The following is a 22,124-nucleotide window of genomic DNA, read 5'->3' on the forward strand; positions in this document are numbered from 1 at the left end:
AACACGCAGGTGCTTCTTCAAGTTCAGAAAGCTGGGGAGACATGGTACAACAACACATCCCTGTCTACCCAATCCCAGTGAGTCACACTAAAGTAGAGAGAAATCAGTTTCCTTTATTGTAAGCAATGCATACATCCTTTAAAAAGGTGACTTCCAGGTGAATACATCCTTTAAAAAGGTGACTTCCAGGTGAACCCAACCAAACCACTGACATCACAGGCTACATTGGCTTAAAGACTTCTCAAGTCTAAGCATCCCTTAATGTGAAAAGGATAAATAAGTCAGCTTTCCTAGGGACTTACATTCTCACACAACCTTCTGTGTTCTACGTGACACTTCATCAGCAAATTAAGGGAGGATATGGCAATTAACTTATACCAAATGGTATTTTAACTTAAACATTATTTTCAAGGCACTACTTGCAGAGTCCCATTATTTGATTTGGATGGTCTGAGAGTGGGTAAGTGCTAAGTGCCCGATTCTGGGCACTTTCTCAGTTGATGAGACACAAGTGTTTACTTCCTGTGCTGGGTAAGAAGTGGAGGCTGGAGACTGTCCATGGGAAGAAGTGTTATTTAAAACTGCATGCTACCAGATGGCATAGCTCCTCCACATTTCTACAAGGATCCAGAAAAAAAAAAAACCTTTCATGCATTAGATTTCAGAGTAAGGTGTATCCTTGTATCTTACAAATATTTCTTTTAAACTTTAATTACATCCAAAACACTAGTTATAATTAGCAGTTATGAAGTGCTTACTACATACCAGCCCCTGCACTAAACATTCTCTTCAAAGTTCCATGGGAACCTCGCAATAACCTGGAAAAAGTATTACTATTTCTTCACTTTTTTTTTCAATTACTTAGTTATTGGTTTGTGGGCATATGTAGATGAACAAAGAAGTGAAACAACTTGTAGATATACCCTTAAATAAGGGTTTATCTCCAATCTCCCATGAAAAGGGAGTGAAGGACCTTGGGGGACCCCTCAGCAGCACTTGAATTTAACAAAGAAGCAAATTCAAGACCAAGAGTGAGGGTTAGAGCCCAGACTAGACCTTGTGGTCCCAGTTTCTTGTCTTTGTTGTAGTGGCTGCCCTGGGATGCCATCTGTCTAGCTCAACCTGCAGATGTCTCTGATTACTTTCTGCCTGCAGTGTCTATTAAGACTACAACTGACTGTGCTTTTGTAGAAATAAGATTTTAAAATGATCCTTCCCATGGCACACATGGAGGTCAGAGGAAAAGCTTGAAGACTGTTCTCTCCTTCCACAATGCAGAATCGAACTCAGGCACCAGGTGTCATTGCAGAACTTTACCCTCTGAACCATCTCACCAGCCCACACTGCTTTTTCTTCACTGACCCACAAGGAAACAAGAGTGACTGCATTAAAAACTTGCCTCGGTCTATCCAATTAGTGAGTGGTGATCTAGGACTTCAATCAAGACCTAACGTTAAAGCTAAATGCTTCCAACATTCACAGTTTACTTCCTCCTACATGTGAGTAAACTGACACACATTTGTGTGTGCTTAGGTGTGTACACTTGCTCTTACTTTTAAAACACCTGCAACCTTCATCAAGTAAAGGGGCTATGTCTATACATGCATAAAACCTTACATAGAAACATGACATTCATAGATTGCTGGTAAATAGATGAAAATACAAACATTCCTGAGGATCTAGAGGGGACCAGATCCAGGACCTCCAGAGGAAATCAAATCCACATATAGTTCAGTCCCTTATGCAAAATAGAGCAGTGCTGGCATATAACCTATACATCTTTAGATTATTTATAATTTCTAATAGAATATAGATACTATGTAAATCTCTACCATACTACATTATTTGGGAAATAATGACAGCAAAAAGGTATGAACAGTTTTTGATACAATTTTCATTTTTTTTTTTTTTTAAAGGGGAAATGGATGGAACCCTTGGATTCAGAACCTGTTGATACCAAGGCCCTCCTCCATGGACTCACCCCAGAGTGACGTGTGATGTGCGTATACCTATATTAAAAATGGGTCTAGAGAACCACATCAAAAAAAAAAATCACTGCATAACCTGATTAAGAAGAAAAGATAATTTGACTGTTCTATTTTACCATCAGGCTTTATTTCCAGATACTTGAGGAAAAGAACAAATGAGTCACAGTGTGGCAGAGGGAAGGCATTACAAATAAGCTATAGAAAAGGAAAATGACATATTGTTATTTTATCATTCATTAACAAGAGAGGTGACAGATTAAAAACAATTTGCCTAATCAGTAATTTTAATAATAACTTAAGAGGAACAAGAGACGGAGAAGACAAGAAGGCCAGAAATCCAATTCATGTCTCAAATCTTAGAAACTGTAGCCATAATTTGCCACCTCTCTTTTGCTTTTGGAAAGAGGCACTGCATGACGCAGCAATTCATGCCTCTTAAATTATTTTGCATATTCATAACACTTCCTGATCTAACATATGTGGTTTGTGATAAAATATTATTACAAGGAAATAAGTAGCCCTTCATATTTAGTGTTTGAAATAACACTTAAGAGTCCAGTAAACAGCGGAAAGTCTGCGAATCAAAAAAGCTAAATTAAGCCCAGACTACAAATGACATTCAAAAGCCAAAGTGAAGTCAGAACCTCTCTCCACTCCATGAGTAATCGTGAAAAATGTTTCAAGACCACAGTCATACTTTCATATCATTAGAAAGATTTTGCCGATATGGTCTGTGTGTGTATGTGTGTGTGTAGGGAGGGAAGGGAGGAAGGAAAGGGAGAAAGAGATGATGGATGGATGGATGGATGGATGGATGGATGGAAGGATGGAAGGAAGGCAGAAAGATAGGTAACAGGTATACAGATAGACAGATAAATAGCTTGAGGAAGCACTCTAATTCAGGGAGGAGAAACCTATATCAATATAAAGCAGAGCCTCTTTGAGTTCACTCTCAACAAAAGTACTATACACGTTCACACGATTTTGTTTAACCCAAAATACAGGGCTGGATACATGTACAGCTCAGTGGTAGACTGCTTGCCCAAGCAAATATGAGGCCTTGGGTTCCATCTTAAGCAACACACACAAAAAAACCAAAACAGATTTTGCCCTCTTCGGCTACCTAGAGTGATAGAGGCTGTTAGGTTCAAATTCCCCAAACTCCAAAAGGCAGTCTAAATATCCACAAATGGGCTCAACCTGGACTACAGGAGGATTTCTGGCAGTTACATAAAAGCCAGCATTTCTCAGGAACTTGTGAAACTGGTTCATCTCTATCAAAAGGAGTCATTTCCTTTATCTCTGGCAGATGGGACAAATGGTTCCCTGTGGTGCCTACTAGCAAATCAAAGCTTATGCCAGCCTCTAGGCTCCCCCAGTGTCACAAGTACATGTTGCACAGTTCAAAGTCCATGCCAGCATCTAGACCTCCTCACCTCCTCCCCTACCCTAAAATCCCTCCAGCTCACAGGCTCCCTCCACCAGCTATTCATCCTTCTAACTCTGCTTCTCTCTCTCTCTCTCTCTCTCTCTCTCTCTCTCTCTCTCTCTCTCTCTCTCTCTCTCTCTCCCTCCCTCCCTCCCTCCCTCTCTCCAGGCCTGCCTCCCTCCCTCTCCCTTCCCTGCTTTTCTCATTACATTTTCTCTGTTCTCTTCTGTCCTCCCCTCCTCTCTCACTGATAGCCCTGGCCATGTCCAGTCTGCTGGCCAAGTTCAGTTCTTTCTCTCTCTGCTCTGGACTATTTCAGACGCCTCTGGCTGTTCTCTTTCTCTCATATCTACAATAGGTCCTTCCTCTTAACCATACCACGGTGCAGTCATGTCATCAGTTTATATACAGAGGTCAGTCTGGGCGGCATAAGAACCTATCTCAAACTAACAAACAAAACACAAAAAAAAGCCATTTGCACTAATAATCTACAAGCTCAAATGGAGGACTGCTTCCAGCTGAATGACATGACTGTTTTCTGTATTGACTTCACTTCTGGCTCATCAGTAGTCAAGAGAAAATGTCCATGATTATGAGTTGACTCATTCACGAGAAACTATAAGGAAAATATTTTGTAGGTCAGAATCTGCACATATGCTAATCTCTGTCGATTACTGAAACTGGTAAAACAAAGCTCCAACTGAAGAATGTAGCAAAGAAAAAGTAGGGTTTGACAAAGTGTTGCTAAATCCTAAATGGGACACCTATACCAACACCCCCTGCCTCCCACATCAAAGGCTTCGGAAACAATTGCAAAGGAGACAGAGAGAGCCAGAGGATGCAGAGGAGTGCTGTGAAATGCTGTCTTTGGGATATGACATGACCATGGCACTCATGAACTGTAGCTATGTTTCCCACTGGGTTACTTGAGGGGAAGAGCACACACGATAGGGGAAGTATTGGGGATCCGGGGGGGGGGGAATGTAAAAGGAATGAACGTGATCAAGATACACTGTTTACCTGTATGAAACTGTCAAAGAATAAAGAAAAGACAGTCTATCAAAATTTTAGGAGCTAAGTTGGGTGAGGAAATACCATCTCCACTGAAGCCGCAGCTACAAAGAGAGGGTTAGGAGGCCCACAGAGATGACTAGTGTGGTGGACACAGCCTGGCCCTCAATGCAGTGCTATGCTATTACCCCACTCTTCATCCTTACCAAGATAAGACAAAGCAGCCTCAGGCAACTAACCCAAGATCAAAGCCCAAAATTCACTCAGAATTCAGTGTCCCTTCCTCTGTCAGAAAGTTATGAATGTAACTAAGGGTCCAAAGTCAGAGGCTCTGGCCTGCCTGTCTCCATAGCCTTACTCAGGTTCAAGAAGGGTCAAGAAAGGAATAAACCATCTTCAAAAGGAAATTGCACCTGGGCTTTGGCTCCAGCTTCTAAGGCATCAATGGGACATAACTACCAAATGTCTCATAAATGACAAGGATCTGCAGTCAGGAATTATATGACTCTCTGTGGGCCAAGGCCTGTGATACTGATGTTTACCACTAGCTCAGATCAAGTGCCCAATAATATGGCTCAACAAATGCAGATAAATACCATGATCTGGTCCATTAAACAAGATGTATTGCTGAGGGGAAGAACTGGCATAAAAGGAAACATTCCCACTCGGTGGTATTTAGAAATATTAGTTAGCTCTTGCTTGCTAAGTACTGCCTATGCCACTGGTACAGGGCTCAGTGCTATAGTCTTTCTTTTTAATGAAAGAATATAATGCTGATTTTGTTGTTGTTGTTGTTCTTTTTCTTTCCTAGAACATGAAACAGAAACAAAGGATTTTATCCTCTTGCTCCAAAGCCACTATACCACCAGTGATACATGTATGTAGACCTCCATCTGAATCATTTAAAAGCTATCCTCCCAACTGCTTGACCATCAGCTGTAGCATCTTCAATGGTTGCCTACTTTACCAACCAGCAGCAATAGTTGTCCGGACTGCCTGGTCCCTGAGAATAGCTTGCTACATCCTTAGAGCAACTCACAGATACCTTAGTTAAGGTCTCTATTGCTGTGATAAAAAACACCATGACCAAAAGCAACATGATGAAGACAGGCTTATTTCACTTACGGCTCTCAGGTCACACTCCATCACTGAGGGACAGGGCCAAACTCAAGGGATGAAGTTAAGCAGAGGAATGCTGCTTATTGATTTGATTCCCACCATTCACTCAGCCTGCTTTTTTTTTTGCACAACCCAGGATCCCCTGCCCAGGGTGGTACCATCCCCAGGATGCTGGGCCCTCCTACATCAATTGTCAATTAAGAAAATATCCCACAGACTTGCCTACAATGTGATGGAAGCATTTTCTCAATTGGGGTTTCTCTTTCCACATAAGCCCTGCTTATGTCAAGTTGACAAAAAAACAACCAGGACAACAGATGAAGGACTAAGCCCAACAAGGATGAAATGACTCACCTCTGGCCTTGCAGCATTTTAAACACTGCAAACAGAGATGCATCTACTGACCTCTCTATTCCATTACTTAACCACAGTTGTCACTGAGCGCATCAGAAATGGTGTTACTGAGAACAAGTGACATACTGAAAAACTCTCTGTTCTTCATTCAACATTGGCAGCCTTATCAAGTGTCATACTATGAAAAAGATAGCTCAACAGAATTTGTTAAGCCATTCTCTAAAACCCCTAACTGGGTTAGTCAAAAGAAATTCTATGTACTGTTCTAATTCTCCCAGAAAGGGGTGGGGATACAAAGCAAAAAGAAAAGGAGGGAAAGGAAGCAAGTATGTACATACACTGGAAAGAGTTAAGGTACCGTGTTTGGGGGATGAGGATAAGCTGAAGATAGCAATAGCTCCAAATACCAAAGGAACTATAAACAGCACATGTGGTTGTGATAGGGGGACCTTCTCCTTAAAAGGCCAGCCCTGCCTTTCTTATATACTTAAATCCGGCTCCTCCAGAATGATGTGCTGCCATCATGCTAAGGGCTTCTTCTAGATGTGTCATCACAGTTCCCACAGTCAAGAACAAACAGTTCATTCAGACTCCAGGACACACACACAAGAAATATCACCATAGTAGACCATTTGCTTAGCATCCAATGTTTCCCCCTAAGAACCTTCTTGATACTAAGACCTGTCTACAATGTCCCCCAGATCAGGGACAGCCCCATAACATAGTGAGGAATGTGGAAATGTGAACTGACTCTGAAGCTCCAGAGCTCTGACTTCAGCTCTCTCTGTTCAGGGTCCTCTCCACCTAGGAACAGCCAGATCTACTGGAGATAATCACTGAAAAGGAAAGATACTATATATAGTGAGCACTTCTATCCCAAGCTGCCCTAAGATTAAAAAACAGTATGCCGAAAGTTCAATTGCATAAGCTAATTGATATACAAATCTGTCTAAAATATTATTTTAAATCACCTTTAGGTATAAATTATGTATGATATGGAAGCATTTCACATGCACACTTAGATTCCATCCTTGAGACAGTGCAAAATGTGTACTCAAATTTCCCAAGATCCAAGCTCTGAGCATTTCAGTGTGCTTCTGTATGTGTTCTGGACTTTTTTCCCTCACTGATGTTGTTCTGAAGAAGATAACTGAATTGCCCTAATTGTAAGTTACCCTAGATACAATAGAAGAAAGGGGATATTTATCCCCAAAAGTTTATACTAAGACTCAAATGACTGCCTTCAAGAATGTGAAAAGCTTCCACATCAAGAGAGGAAGCAGAATGAGAACTAGAGGGTTGATGCTCCAGCAGAAATTTTTGGTTGGACATAGCACCTTTAGACAGATGGTCCACAGATCGACCTTCTCCAGGTGCTGGGGAGTTCCTGGTATCCAAGGGAGGCCTTAACCCCCTGAGGAGTAGATGGGGGGGTAGAATGTGGGGGAGAGATAGGGGAGTGGGAGGAGAGGGGGGAGGGGGAACTGGGGTTGGTATGGAAAATGAAAAAAAAATGAATAAAAAAAAAGAAGGCAGGGTGGGCAATGTTCAGTATCCCACTCCTTGCTCAGGAAGTTGCAATGTGAGCTTCTGAGAAAGTAATCTTACGATGAAGTAGAAACAAGGGTTTTATTATGAAGATGGAAATAGATGCTGTCTTCTCAGCATTAGAATTAGCATTTACCCTTTTCACTTGAGGAGCCCCCTCCCCAACCTGCTAGATATGTAGTCAAAGGTGCTAACACTGCAGCTCTATACATTCACACTGGCTTCTGTGCCTCAGTGGTTCTTTTGTGCTAGATGAAAACCTCCACCCCAGAACCACAGAGACAAACAGCAACAGATACCCATGAGCACTTCCTCCAGAAGGATTTCCACTAGCACAAAGTTAAAATGATTTTTGAGATTATAACTTAATTACAACATTTCTCTCTTCCCTTTCATCCCTCCAAACCCTCCCATATATCCTCCCACACTCTGAAAATTATTGTCTTGAAAGTCCCAAGAAGCCAACAGTACCTGGCTTTGCCCTGGGCACTCATTAAACATCTCTGTAGTCCATTAGTTGTTAATCAGTGAACTCTATTAACACAATCACACTTTTTTCATTTTGAACTCTCACACTCCAGAATATCCTCACTAAGACATGTGAATAAAAATCTTCTAGCAAGTAAAAGTTCCAAAGCAACTTCTTGTTTGTAGTACTGACTAGATAGGTAGGTACTCAGTGTATGCTTGGTGAATGGTTATGTCTGTGGATGGAACCTGCATAGGCTAAGACATCATGCAGGCAGAGGAGGACTAAGAGACGGTCATCAGCATATGGATTTGTTCTACAAGCAGTGGTAGGAGGCTGAAGAAGGGTTACTGGAAGAGCAATATTGCATTTAGGACCTACCAAATAAGCTCTACACCAGTCAAGCAGCAGTGAAGAAGTGTCTGGGCAGGGCCAGTAAGTAGGCACAGTTACTGTTTATACTGATCTTAGAACAGAGGACCACTATGTGTCATAATTCACTTAATGTGCCATGTGCAGATAGGTGAGGATTCAAACAAGACTCCTTAGAAGGGAGCAAAGTACAGATATTTCATGCCATGGAAGGTAGAAAGGATGGGCTTAGAAGCCTCCCTGACCGATTCCTGACCACCTCAAAACATGCCAGAGAAAGACAGACTCCCCAAACTGTCCAAAATACAGTCAAAGCCCATGTTGATATAATCTCTGACTAGGCCTTGGCAGGCAAGAGAGGAAGAATGTGTATGGGCATACCTTGTTTCCACTGGACCGTCACAAGCATGGAAGCATGAGCAAGGGTTGTATTGTAAGGATGACTAAAGTGTGTGACAACTGAAGACACGGGGACAAAAATAGCAAGCAATTGGTATTCATAAGTATAATTGTCTTCTCTTTTGCTTCCATAGGCCAACATTCCCCACTATCTGTGCTGGCAGACACATGTAACATTCCAATTAGATAGCCAAACCATAACTTAACAATAGAAAACAATATTTTTTGAGACACAGAAATAGAAAGTATTTCCACAATAAACACATATAATCAGCCAACAACTTAATCAGGTGGGTACACTTATTTCCAACTCATATATAAAGAAGCTCTGGTGCATTCTAAGTTGAAATTCATTACACTGTTGTTCAGAGTAAAATTAGAAAAATACAAGTTATTCTGGCTACCCCAAAACTAGAACCCTCCTCCTGGGAGTAGGGCAGGAGATGATGGCTGTCTGAGCCAGGCATGATGGTACATTTCTGAAACCACAGCAAAAGCTGGGGGTTTAGTTTAAGGCCAGCCTGGGCTACAGAATGAGATTCTGTACCTTGTCTCAGAACAAACAATCAGCTTTGTCCAGATACTATTGTGGTCCTCTTCAAATAAAAAAGATGCTACAAACAACACTACCCCATCTTGTCACTAAATGCACATCAGCAAGGTACCCGGTGGCCATAGTGACTAAGCAGGGGTAGGAAATGAGAACATTAAATAATCACTATTTTTGTTTAGCTCTATGTGTTTTTTAAAGCACTATGTACTGTCACAGGTAATATGGGGCCCAGATGTAAGCAAAAAAAGAAAGGCAAGAAGGAAATACAAATAATTTTTTTGAAATATGCACAGTTTATGTGATTAAGATATAATCACACAAATTGCCACACTTTGGGTTGCCTGTGCCAGTGCCCTACAAGAACCTACAGAGGACTGACAGATGGACACACACACACACACACACAAACACAAACACACAAACTAAACTGACCCTCACTCATGGCACATACCTTATTTTCTTTTGTGTCTTTGTGTACAATGCAACACCAGGCTGTTTCTACAACTTGCTTTGCCATAAATGAAACCCAATAAAATAAAAACTGATGATTAACTTTTGCTCCCTAGAGGCCACTGAATAAGAAAAAGACATTTCCTGAATAAGCTGTGCATAGAGGGAGCTGACTTTTCCCAGGCTCTCTGAAGAAAGTTTGAACTAGTTGCTGTGGGCTAGTCCTGGAGCTACCATAAGCATAAGGCACTAAAGAGGTGAGATTCTGGGTTGAAATGTTTACATAGGGTCTTAGGGTTAAAGCTCTCCATGAAGACTTGTATTTTTAACTTTGCTTCTGACACTCCTGGAGTCTGGACAGAGATTAAAGTCTTCCAGGTCTGGAACTAGCATTCTATGGGGTTAATGATTATACTCCGGGGTTCACTGACAAACACTAAAATTATACAAGCCATTAGGGAAGAAAGGCAAACAAATTAGATACTCATAGAGAAATAGCAATTGAACAAACCAAGCAAGAGCCTCTACAGCTGTAATAATTGCAGAGCACAAATCCCAAGAAAGCAGTTCCCTAAAGGCCTGTCAATTCAAATGGCAGTGGGTGCTAGATAACTTCCAACCTACTCACAGCATAAGGAAACAAAACTCTGGAGTTCATGGCCCTTTGGAGGAGTCTCCATGGAAAATCCTGTCTCTCAGTTGGTACCCTGAGGGACCAAGGTGAACTGGCAATGGGCTTGAGAGAGAGCAAAGCTCAGCTTCAGACACTTCAGTCCTAACTGCATTAAGCTAATGTAACACAGAACAAAATAAAGACTCTCTAGAGAAAGACTGCACCGTGTAGACCTCAAAAACTTGCCACAGTTTTCCACACACAGTATCTGGTACTCAAACAAAAATAACAATGTACATGTGAAAACAAGATGTTGATAAAAGAAGTGCATAAACACGATAGCCAAATGTTTCTTAACAGGTGTACTCACTGCACAATGATGACTGTGGGGCTAGAGAGACAGCTCATCCAGAGGACCCAGGTTCAATTCCCAGCACCCACATGGCAGCCTCAATATTCTCTAATGCCAGTTGCAGGGGCTTTCTTCTGACCCTCACATGCACAATACACACATACATGGTTCACACACACCTATCAGGCAAAGTACATGTACACATAAAATTAAACAATTTTTAAATGAATATTTTAAATGGCTGGAAAAAAAAACACAGCAAAAACAGCACTAAACATGAACAAGGGCAGCTGAAATGTAAAACACAAACAACACCGAGTTCCGGAAAGAAGAACATTTGTCCTTTAATCCTTTCTCTGGTTTAAAGGAGAGAAAGGCAGCAATATAGGTCCCTGTTATGCTGCAGTCTATACTCCTCCTCTGTAGTGTTTCAGAGTTATGAGTTTTTAAAAAGAACTGAAGGTTGAGTCTGAAGAACAGAGCAGCAAAAGCTGTACCATTTTTGGCTTTCAAAGTCATATTCAAAAGTCACATTTTCTTTATTTTGCAGACAGTAAGAAACCATTCTAACCCAGGTATACTGGCACAAAGCTGAAACTCCAGCAGCATACTAGAAAAAAGGCCAAGAGGATTCTGAGTTCAAGAACACCCTGGACTATATAGTGAGCTGTAAGCCAGCCTGGGCTAAGCAACAAGACAAAACCCAAGAAAATAAAATAAAAAAAAAAAAAAAAAAAAAAAAAAAAAAAGGAAAGGAGGGAGGGAAGGAGTGAGAGGGAGAGAGAGAGAGAGAAAGAAAGAGAGGGACCCATGTATGAATTTCAATAGAAAAGTGGCAGTATTTGATTATTTCTGCACTAAGACCATTCTAGATGCAAGAGATGAAGTAACTGGTGAAAGACAATGATGACAGCTCATCTATAGAATATAAAGAAAGCTGCAAAGATCTCAATGATGGCATCAATGATTTGGGGTTTAGTTCTAAAAAAACAATGAAATGCAACCCATCAAATCAGAAAGCAATTGAGGCCACTATGACAAAGATGAATCTAAATGGGACAATTTCATTGGAATAAGAGTGACATCCAGGCAACAGCCTGCAACTGGTGAAAGGAAAATGTGAATTTTCCTACAAATCCTTAGAAGAAAGTCAAACCTATAAAAGAGAAAGCTAATGAGCACTCAGCTCAACACCAGATGGCCAGATAGATACATTCACAACGTGCCAAAATTCTGGAGCCTTGTGCAGCCCCTTCCAAGCATGCAGATGCTTTATTCTGACAGGGAAAAATCTATTTCTGCTTCTGACAGCAAATGCCAAGTCACGTCTTGCCAGGGGAGAGTGGCTGCTCCCAACCACAGACTCCCAGAGTATTTCCAATCTTCTTCCCACTTAGAGACATGGACTGCTTGACCACCACTTTTACCAGCCCTGCCACAAAGGAAAGAGGGTTAGAGTTTTCTAAAGACCTCAGCTTTTTTTATCTGCACTCCCAAAAAGTAGATAAATATCTCTAGATTATTCATGAACAGTCCATGTTCATCTGTGAAGAAAATTGAACATATCAAACAAACCTATCTGCACATTCTGAAAATGGCCTGAGGCATGGAGTCTAACAGGTTTTTCAATGACTCTAAACTGGCTAATCTTCCAGTGAGAAGCAACTAAAGAATTAATGTTCTTTATCTTTGTCTTCTGTGAATTGCAAAGGGTAAGCATAGACAATTACCAGTGGGGCTGATTTTAATACTCTTTTTGGTCAAATTGATGAATGTTTGTTTGCTTGAGATGGAATTATTACATATTCCACCCCACAATGTGTTCAAAGACACGAAGTATTCAAAGATGTTCTTTGTAAAGGAAGCACTGTCCAAATACATATTAATTTCAACTCTCCATTTTTATGTACAGAACTGGAGAGCTTGATTTTAGAGGAAGGGAACCTGCATTCAACACTCTTTATAAGGTAGAGGAAGTAAAACTCAAGATAGACAGGGTGGCCTTCTATTCCTGAGGAATATGGTACATTTGCTTGTCTACAAACAGGCTCATGAAATAACCACCAAGTGACTCAAATTCCTGACTGGACAGCTACCCATTCTCATGTTCTCCAAATGATGCACCTGAATCAAAACTTGAGCCCATCAAATTCCAAACAAGGAGTTTCATGAAAAATACCATCTACCAGAACTTAGCAGTTAATATTAAAACACAAAAGACTTTTACAGTACTTTATATACCACACTTTGGGGGTATTTACCTATGTTCCATCTCATAAATTTGAGCAAAGTGTGATAGTTATCATTGTCACAATCCAGTGGCACATAAACCAGGACATTTCTATACAGCAGTCTACAGCTGAAATAGACACATGCATGAGGTATTCTTCAGGGAAATGTGAGGATAATGTCAATACAAGTACATGAAATCTTTGCTGCTATCTGCTTAGAGGACAAGGTACAAGCCTACTCCACAAGATACTCACTGGATTGAGTGTTTCCTCAACAGAATGGTGAACGGTCCACCAGTCTGAGGTCCACTCCCATGCGTTCCCCACTATGTTGTATAAGCCATAGCCATTGGGAGGAAAGGCATCAACCTAAAAATAAAGAAGGAACAACACTGGCCAATTACTCGGCTTGCTTTAAAAATCTCTTTGGCACATGAATGCACCAAGACCTATTTATTTCAGGATATGAATATTGACTTTTATCCCCACCTGTCAAAAACTAGTCTGAACAACAAAAACAAAAAGCCCAAGCCACCTCCTTTTTGTTTTGTTTTTACTTTAAATACTCAAAAGGAATTTAGAAACCTAAGAGAAGTTTTATTGAATGGCCTAGAACTGGTGAAGCTATTTTTAATAGTGACTAACACTAGCTATAAGTATTGAGACTTTACTAGTATGGGAGAGAGGGGAAAAGAGAAAGAGGGAGAGAGAGAGAAAAGGGAGGGAAAGTGGGGAAAGAGGGAGGGAATGAAGGAGAGAGGGAGGGAAGGACGGAGGGAGAGAGGGAGAGGAGGAGGGAGGGAGGGAGAGAAGACAATCAGTATGTAGGCCTTCAAAATCATTAACTGAATATACTACTATATAAGTATCAATATAAGTCTTGTCACTAAAAATGAGCTTTTGGGCCACACAGTGTCTTTCAGCACCTTAGATGCAAGGTCAACTCTGCCCTTTCCATAAGCTCCCTTCAGTTGACTATCTTTGAGCCTTGGTCACTGTCATTAAATAAGGAAATCATTAGCTCATCAACCCATGCATTTCTAATGGCAAATCTCTGGGATGCAGCAGTCTGCAGCAAATTACACATTCACCAAGAAATCACAGCATGAATCAAAGGCAGGTCAGACAGTACCGGGTACCACCTATGGACATGGAAGTAAGTGCAGTTTATGTAAGACAGCACAAGAGGGGAAACACGGACTGAACGATAGTAAAGTCAGGTCACTGGATAGTTCATGACTTACAGATTCTCCCAGCCAGGACTCAACAACGGTTGAGTGCTTGCTTGTAGGGCTCTCACAATAGGCAGGGAGGAGGGGAATATCATAAAAGGACAAAGGCACAAATGAAAAAAACAAAAACACCTTGAGAGAAAATTTCTTTCCACCTTTTTATTTTTTAAATAAAAAATCAGTTTATGATGAAAAAAGTGGTTATCTTTGGGGATTTATTTTTTTCTACTTTCATAATTCATGCTTTTCCATACTAACGAAGTAAGACTATAAGAATGAATAAACTAGCATTCATTTCTATGAGGCTTCAGATGGTTTTACATCTACACATGAATACAGAAGCATCTGCTGCTTGAGCAATTCAGAAGCATTTCAATCAAAGTTATGAAGCCACACTGGAAAGAAATTCTTCGAGAAGAGCTGGAAAGCCCAGAAATCCCACCATGCTGCTTCCAGAATCAGCGCTTGCTTTGGAAACAGCCAGCTTGTGCCTTGGCTCGTTGAGAAATCCCATGTGCTGCCAGTATAGGCACAGAGGGGCTCGGTGGCAAATGAGCTCTTAAAAGAGTTTAATGAGGGAAGAGGAAAAGAGAATGTCTCAACTAAAACAATTAGAAAAGTTAAATCCTGCTTGAAATGCTCATTTTCAGGCACATAAGTCCAAAAGCATTAAAACAGATGAATTAATGATGGTGGGACACTGGCCTGGCAGAATACACGTCTGGTTCCTTAGGGTCACAGTGCTGAGCATGCTGAGCGGGGACAGGAGGACTGTGAGTTTTATGCTAGCCTGACCCTGTCCTAAAAACGAACACAAACAAAAAGGTTAAAAACTTGTCCTCAAGTCCCAGAACATGCTGACAGTTAGGTCAATCTATGGTCACTTTTGGGTGTGTTGACTCAACTTAAAGACAGAGACCTGCCTCATTCTTGACCAAGTCTTGTTTCTAAAATGGGTTTCTTCAGAACTCCTGGTACCTGGAACAATTACTTCTTGATAACTCTGGGGACAGTGTCTCAATTACTCTAGTGCTGAACATGGGAAAAGCAAAGCCGGAGTTTGTGTAGCTTAGTGCTAGGGTGGTCCTAGGCTCAATGTACAGTACCAAAATAAAGATAAAATAAGCGTGTGTATGTGTGTGTGTCTGTCTGTCTCTCTGTGTCTGTGTGTGTGTGTGTGTGTGCCTGTGTGTGTGTGGCCCTATGAGCTTTGTATTGTTTACAAAGGTGTGTGTGTGTGTGTGTGTGTGCATGAGTGTGTCCCTCTGAGCTTTGTGTTATTTACTACAGTACCCAGAAATGGCTCAATTTTTTTTTCAGCTTACTTAATTAAATGCACACAGAATACTGTGGTAGTAAATACAGGAAACACCCATAACTGGCCTTTCACTAAAATTGACTGGTGCTTACATTATTGATCTGGTTCATTATAGTTACCATAGACTTCTTCAAACAACAGAGACAATGCTGGCTGTTTCCTGAGCCTCTAAGATAGAACCTGTTCATCTCTCAGGACAAAATGATCCTGCTCCACAGCTGAGCACATGGACACTTGTGTACTTTGGCCTTCACAAGCTCATTCGAATGCTGTTACTATAACAACTGAGGTCTGTTTCTGCAGCTCCATCTGAGCCATGCCCTGGGTTCAGGGTTTATTGCAGCTGCTGTAGGTGGCACCACATGCTTTGAGAAATCTCTCCTGCCAAGGTCTCCCTTCCTGCCAGGCTCTTGCATGTGTTCACATCCAAAAATGGTTGGAAATGAGTTCGAGACGAGAAGTATTATCCATTTTCAGGGCTACCTGTGCCTACAGGTGAAGCCGCCATCCTGTTCTTGCTAACACTCAACATCTTTTCATTACCTCTCCCTCTCCTTCTCCTGATGCCCCCCCCACCGTGTGTGTGTGTGTGTGTGTGTGTTTGTGTGTGTGTGTGTGTGTGTGTGTGTGCGCGCATTCACCCATGTACCACAGTATGCACATGGAAGTTGGGAGATAACTAATGGAAGCCTTCCTCCTTCCAACAAATGTGTCATGGGAACAAACTCAAATCGTCAAGCTAGCTGGCAAGCATCTTTACCGCTGAACCATCTCACTGGCCCAGACAATCAACACTTTTCCTGGAGTTTGTCACACACTCACATCAGGCACTGCCGCAGATACGTAGTTCCTTCACCTCTTCTTCTGGCCAAGAGGCCGCCTAAAGGTCCTCATTCTCTATCCTGCCCCATACCAAAAGTCCTGACTGAGCCGGAAGAAAGGTAGAAATCATTGCCTCCCTAACACCTGAAATAAAACTCAGAGTCTGGGAGAGGAGCAGCTATCCTGAAGAAAGTTGAGGAGGAATCAACTACCAGATGGCTTGATTTGCCTTTTCTGCCTCTATTGAATAATGCATCATCTCCCATCAGTTTGAGTTGGCTTAACATATATGTAACTCACATACATGGATTTGGACACAAACACAATGCATCATACACTTGTATATTGCATGTCCTCGAGCAACCTGTTTTTCTAAACTTAATTCTGCTCCAAACACTGTGGTGCCTAACAATAGCTCAAACTGATCTTCAGTTTCAGGTGCCTCTTCTCCCTTCCTTCTCCAACAACTTTTTTGTCTTTTACTCTCATTTAGTTTTCAAGCTGAAATTTCCTAACCATTTGGTTATGTTCCAAATAACATATCTGTGTCAAATGCATAAATAGACTTTGCAGGAAGATTTTCTTGAGGGGAAAAATGTAAATTAAAAAAAAAAAAAAAAAGACATAAACCAAAAGACTCCTGAAAGAAAATGGTCGCTTTCTTTCCAAAAAACCTGTTATGGGCTACTTCCCCATCATAAAACTTCTTTGTTCATTATGTTAAGAAATGTTTTGTCTCATCTGAAGAATGATACCCATTCCCCCACCTTCATCAAAACAAGTCAACAGAATCAGGAGAGTGGCCTAGGACATGGGAGGGGCTCTGGCCATAGGAGGACTCAGTGCTCCTTAGTCCCTTCAAAGGGATACACAAATGCCCATCTTATATGGACTCCATCTAGTACTCGCCAGTTTCCAGATCCGTGGAACATGTTTCTGTTTAGCAATGACATTGTCTATGGCATTTTGTTATAGCAGCACAAATTAACTAAGACAGTTTTAAAACTATATTGTCAGTAAAAGCTCCATGTGAAAGGAATGTCATGGGCACTATTGAACACCATTTAACTAAAAAAGTTTTCTAGGTTGGGAGTGTAGCTCAGAGGTAGAACACATGCTTAGTCACAGGCAAGACACTGGGTTTGACTCCTGGTAGGGAAGGAAAGGGAAATAGGAAATGGAGAGCTTTCTAATCTTTAACCATTGATCACTGCTGGGAATCTATTTTTTTAAAAAATCAGAAATAGCTCAGTATCATATACAAGATGCTCACTGCCGTACTGTTTAAAATAATCCAAAGCTATAACAATCAGAGGTAAATCAGGACTTATTTATATGACAGGTTATCCACATAACCATGGTGAAAGACAATGTGATCATGACAGCAGATAAAACGCTCCTTACAGTAAGGGGGAACCAGTAGGATTTAAAATGTTCTATCCAGAGCTAGAGAGATGGCTTAGTAGTTGAAGCATGTACTGCTCTTCCAGAGAACCAGAGTTCATTCCCCAGCACCCAAGTTGGGTGCCTTAGAGCTACCTGTATGTAACTCCAGCTCCAGGAGACCTCTTCTAAGCCTCTGTGGAGACCTGCACATACCCATATGCAGACACATAAATAAAAACAAAATCTTTGAAATATTATAAGCCAAACTGATTCAAATCCCAGCTCAGCCACTTCCCAGCTGTGTAACAACCTTGATTGAGATAATTCACATCTTTGTGCCTCAGAATGCCACTTGGAAGACAGGGACACCAGCACCTATCTTAACGGGCCAAATGCACATTACCAGTGAGAAGAAGATCTCTGTATGGTGATGGGGCACTATGCCTGGCACACTGCAAAGCTGGTGCCACAACCCCCACTAACCCCTACAATGAGTGGAAAGCCAAGGACCAAAATGCTAACAGAGATTAACCTGGAGGGAAGAATTCCAGGTCAGTTTCCTTTCTCCTCTAGCTTGGTAGCCTTTATCTAAATCTCCTATAGTCTGCATCATATAGTCAGAAAGAAAAGAACAGCATAAAAGAAACATCTGATGGTTTCTAGCATTTGCCACTCTTCAGGGTCGATAATGTAGGGAGCAGAGTGACAGAGAGTGGTTGATGCCTTTCACTCCATTTGGGGGGGGTGATTTGTGATTTTTGCTTCATTTTTAACTGTGTGTGTGTGTGTGTGTGTGTGTGTGTGTGTGTGTGTGTGTGTGTGTCTCCCCATCCGTCCCTGCACACATGTGCACATGCACACAATGTATTTGGGCATGCTCATGCCACAGTGTGAGTGTGGAAACCAAGAGACAGCTTATGAGAGTCTGCTTTTTCCTCCCACTGTAAGGGTTTTAGGTGGTGACTCGGGTTACAATCCCTACTAACTGAGGAATTTCCCTGGCCCTGGGAAATGTTCCTAAGATGGGGGTCTCATGTAACTGGAGCTAGCATAGACCTCACTATGTAGCTAATCTGGAATTCTGATCTTCCTGCCTCAGCCTCCCAACTGCTAGTATTAGAGGCACGTGGTAGAATGCCTGGTTTTTCCATCCCATTTTTACAATGTCTAAACTCCTGGGGACATTATCCTTCTCCAGAAGCCAGGCTTGTAGCATATTAGCTTAGGATGTGTTATATTCGTTTATGCTGTGGGCCATTTGTTTGATGGTGCAAAGATGTGCTGCGTTCTTTTATGCTGCGTTTGTTTAACTCTGTGAAGCTGTGTTACTTTGCCTATCTAAGGCACCTGGTTGGTCTAATAAAGAACTGAATGGCTATTAAGGATGCAGGAGAGAGAAAAAGGTGGGGGGAAATCTAGGCTTGAGAGAGAGTGAAGACAGAGAAAAGAGAGGAGGACACTGGGGGCCAGTCACCCAGTCACACGACAAGCCACGGAGTAAGAAGGAAAGAAAGACATAGAACTTAAAAAGATAAAAAGCTCAGAGGCAAAATGTGGTTAAAGAGAAACGGAATAATTTATGTTAGTTAAGCTTGTTAGAAACAAGCCAAGGCTAAGGCCAAAAATTCTTAAGTCTTTATGTATTTATTTGGGAGCTGGGTAGCAGGCCCCAAAAGAGTTAAAAAGAGAGGGGGGAAAAAAGCCAACTACACTGGCTACTCACCGGTGCAGTTCCTTGGAAGCCATCCTCCCCAGTGTTGGTCACAGGAAACTCGCCCTGCCAAATGTTGGCATAATGTTGGCCTTTGGGCTGCAGTTTGTTGCCCCAGGGGAAAAGCCTATCAGGAGAGACACAGGCATCAGCACGGTGACAGGCTTCTGGACTCCAGTCAAGAGAAAGGATGCAATAGAAAAGAACAAACAATGCACATTTGTTCTAAACAGACTTTCTCTTTAAACGGGATATTCACAAACGTAGCTATCAATTGGAATTTTTAAAAATGTCCTTGGAACAGTTCACATCAAGCACACAACAACTGCAGCCTCTTCTCACTAGTGAGAAGGCCTGAAATAAATGACATGTCTGAAAGAAAGCCTTAGAAATCAGAGAAACGAGGCATCGTTCTGGACTTATATGGTAGCATGAGCAGGCACAGCACACCACACTTAAAAAAAAAAAAAAAACCTTGTCTATTTTAAGGAGCTTTTCCTAGAAGATATGACCCAAACACGAGTTTTCTGTCTTATGGATGTAGCAGCAGAGAAAAACCACTGTTTCAGAAGACAGCTAAAATAAGAAAATAATAAAAGCCAGGCAGCCCGCCAAGCGGCTCCCAGAAGGATCACACAAGAGGGGATGCTCCAATGGAACTGCTCTGGGACAGCAGAGAGCTCATTTGGTCTCATACCTGGCTTTAGGGACTGGAAAGAATTGGTGACTCATCCACTAGTGTCACCAAAGGACCTCACAAGGAAGAAGAGCAGCCGGCAAGAGCTGGAATTAATCAACTTTCTGACCACAGCAAGCTCCAGGAAGCCGAAGAAAAGAGGAAAGAGGAGGGAGAGGGGGAAGAAGGGGTGGAAGACAATGTCAGCATACACTGGACAATGCAAGGCCCACTGATGTGGGTACCTGTTCTGCAGACCTCCTCGACAGCTGTACTCCCACTCTGCCTCCGTGGGCAACCTCTTCCCTGCCCACTCGCAGTAGGCAACGGCGTCATTCCAGGAGACATGGAGAACCGGATGATTCAGCCTAGGGAGGAGCAATCACAGTTAAAAGAAACATTGACCTGAAAAGAAAACAGGAACTGGATTCAGAAAGTGGCCAGAGTCATCCTCCATCTGGTCATGACTTTAAAGCCTAGCCCTGACACATCTGCACTGTTCACTGGGGACTTCTGAAGTCTTAGACTCCCAAATGAGTGATAGCTCATCTTGGAAATGTACTCAAGCATTTCTTCACTTTGCAGCCTTGGATGGCCACAGGGGCCATGGAGATGGAGGAGGCATGGAAGCTCCATCCACTGGCTCAGCACTGAGAGTGCCATCAGCAGATGCTTCTGGCTCCTTTAGCATCTGCAGAACAGTTAGGGGCACCTAGAATCCCTGGCAACTATCACAGCAGAGAAATAAGGCCCACGGAGACTCAGCTCATACATAGGTTGTATGTACCCCAGAGTTCCATGTGAACTGGGCCAGACCTTTGTTGGACATTGTAGTTTTGGCACCCACTCCCTTATTCAAGTGTGTGGGTCGCTGGCAGACATTCTGCGTGTCAAACTCTTACCTCAGCTTCTTTCCAGACACCTGACTTTAAACTTTTCATCTTTCTTTATTTTACTAAGGATCAGCCGGCACGGTTCACCTCACTCTAATACAGTGGTTCTCAACCTATGGGTCATAACCCCTTTGGGAGTCAATATCAGCTATCCTGGCATATCAGATATTCACATCTCAATTCATAACAGTAACAACATTGCAATTATGAAGAAGCAATGAAAATAATTTTATGGTTGGGGGTCATCAAAACATGAAGGGTGGCAGCATCAGCAAGGCTGAGAGCCACTGTTCCCTGAGAGGATGGAGCAAGTCAATGGAGCCGAAATCACCAGTCACTTTTTTAAAGTGAACTAGACTGGCCCACTCCACTCCTCATGCATATGTGAATTCCCACCAGAACACTCATTCATCTTCTCAACACATGTTCCTGAGTAGCTCAGCATCTAGTACACAAGTATAAAAGTACATTCTAGTGTGGGGGTGCAGCCCCGTAGTAGAACAAGAGGTTCTGGGTTAAGTTTGTAGCACTACAAACTGAAAATATACTCTACTTCAAGTTTCCCCTCTTCTATGAGCTTGACAATCAGCTTTGAATTGGGGAGGGGGGAATATGAATTGGTAGCTAAAAAGCCCAAATCTTCCCATGTCTCCAAGGTCAGAGTGTGAAAAGTTTGATGTCTGTCAAGGGGCTATATCTTGAAAGTTGAACTTCATGTACTCCCCGCTCCCTGCCTATAAGGGTAATAACCCAGAATGTGGTTGAAATGAAGGCCTAAAACACCATCTGAAGAATGGGGTTAGGAGAGCACAGTTCCAGGACTGTTGAGAAGCTGAGTCATAATTGAAACCCCTTTTCATCTCCAGGGTTTAACATGCATATCTATTTTTGATTAAGATAATTACCTCCTTGCCACCCTGGAGATCTGTTGACCGACTTGCCACTCTGGTTCTTTTAGTCAGACTGTGGCTTCTAAGTATGTCAGTCCAGGAGTAAAGAGCACACAGATCCTATACCCAAGGCCACCCGGCAGGATACAACTACTTATCCATAAGAGAGTTCTTATCCCACATAAAGACTCATTCATGGATTGACTGTTAGGAGTAAACATGTCAAGAGATTTGTGATGGTCTGTCCAAAGAGAAAGGAAGAAATCTGTGAGGAGATACTCTGACAAGACAAATGAAGCAAGAAAGAG

General features: G+C 42.0%; 1 protein-coding gene across 2 annotated transcripts in view; it reads right to left on the minus strand.

Annotated features, from left to right (window-relative positions):
* Positions 1 to 22,124, minus strand: part of Sumf1 (sulfatase modifying factor 1) — a 74,434-nt gene that overhangs the window by 21,460 nt on the left and 30,850 nt on the right. Inside the window, exons 5-7 of one of the 2 annotated variants that reach the window (XM_051203628.1) lie at positions 20,279 to 20,401; positions 19,370 to 19,484; positions 13,144 to 13,257 (exon numbers count right to left, since the gene is read on the minus strand). In XM_051203628.1, coding sequence (XP_051059585.1) covers positions 13,144 to 13,257; positions 19,370 to 19,484; positions 20,279 to 20,401 — 352 coding nt within the window. The remainder of the gene's footprint in view (positions 1 to 13,143; positions 13,258 to 19,369; positions 19,485 to 20,278; positions 20,402 to 22,124) is intronic. The other variant, XM_051203629.1, reaches the window with a different exon arrangement.

This window comes from Phodopus roborovskii, unplaced genomic scaffold, assembly GCF_943737965.1.
Source record: "Phodopus roborovskii unplaced genomic scaffold, PHOROB, whole genome shotgun sequence".
Taxonomy (NCBI): domain Eukaryota; kingdom Metazoa; phylum Chordata; class Mammalia; order Rodentia; family Cricetidae; genus Phodopus; species Phodopus roborovskii.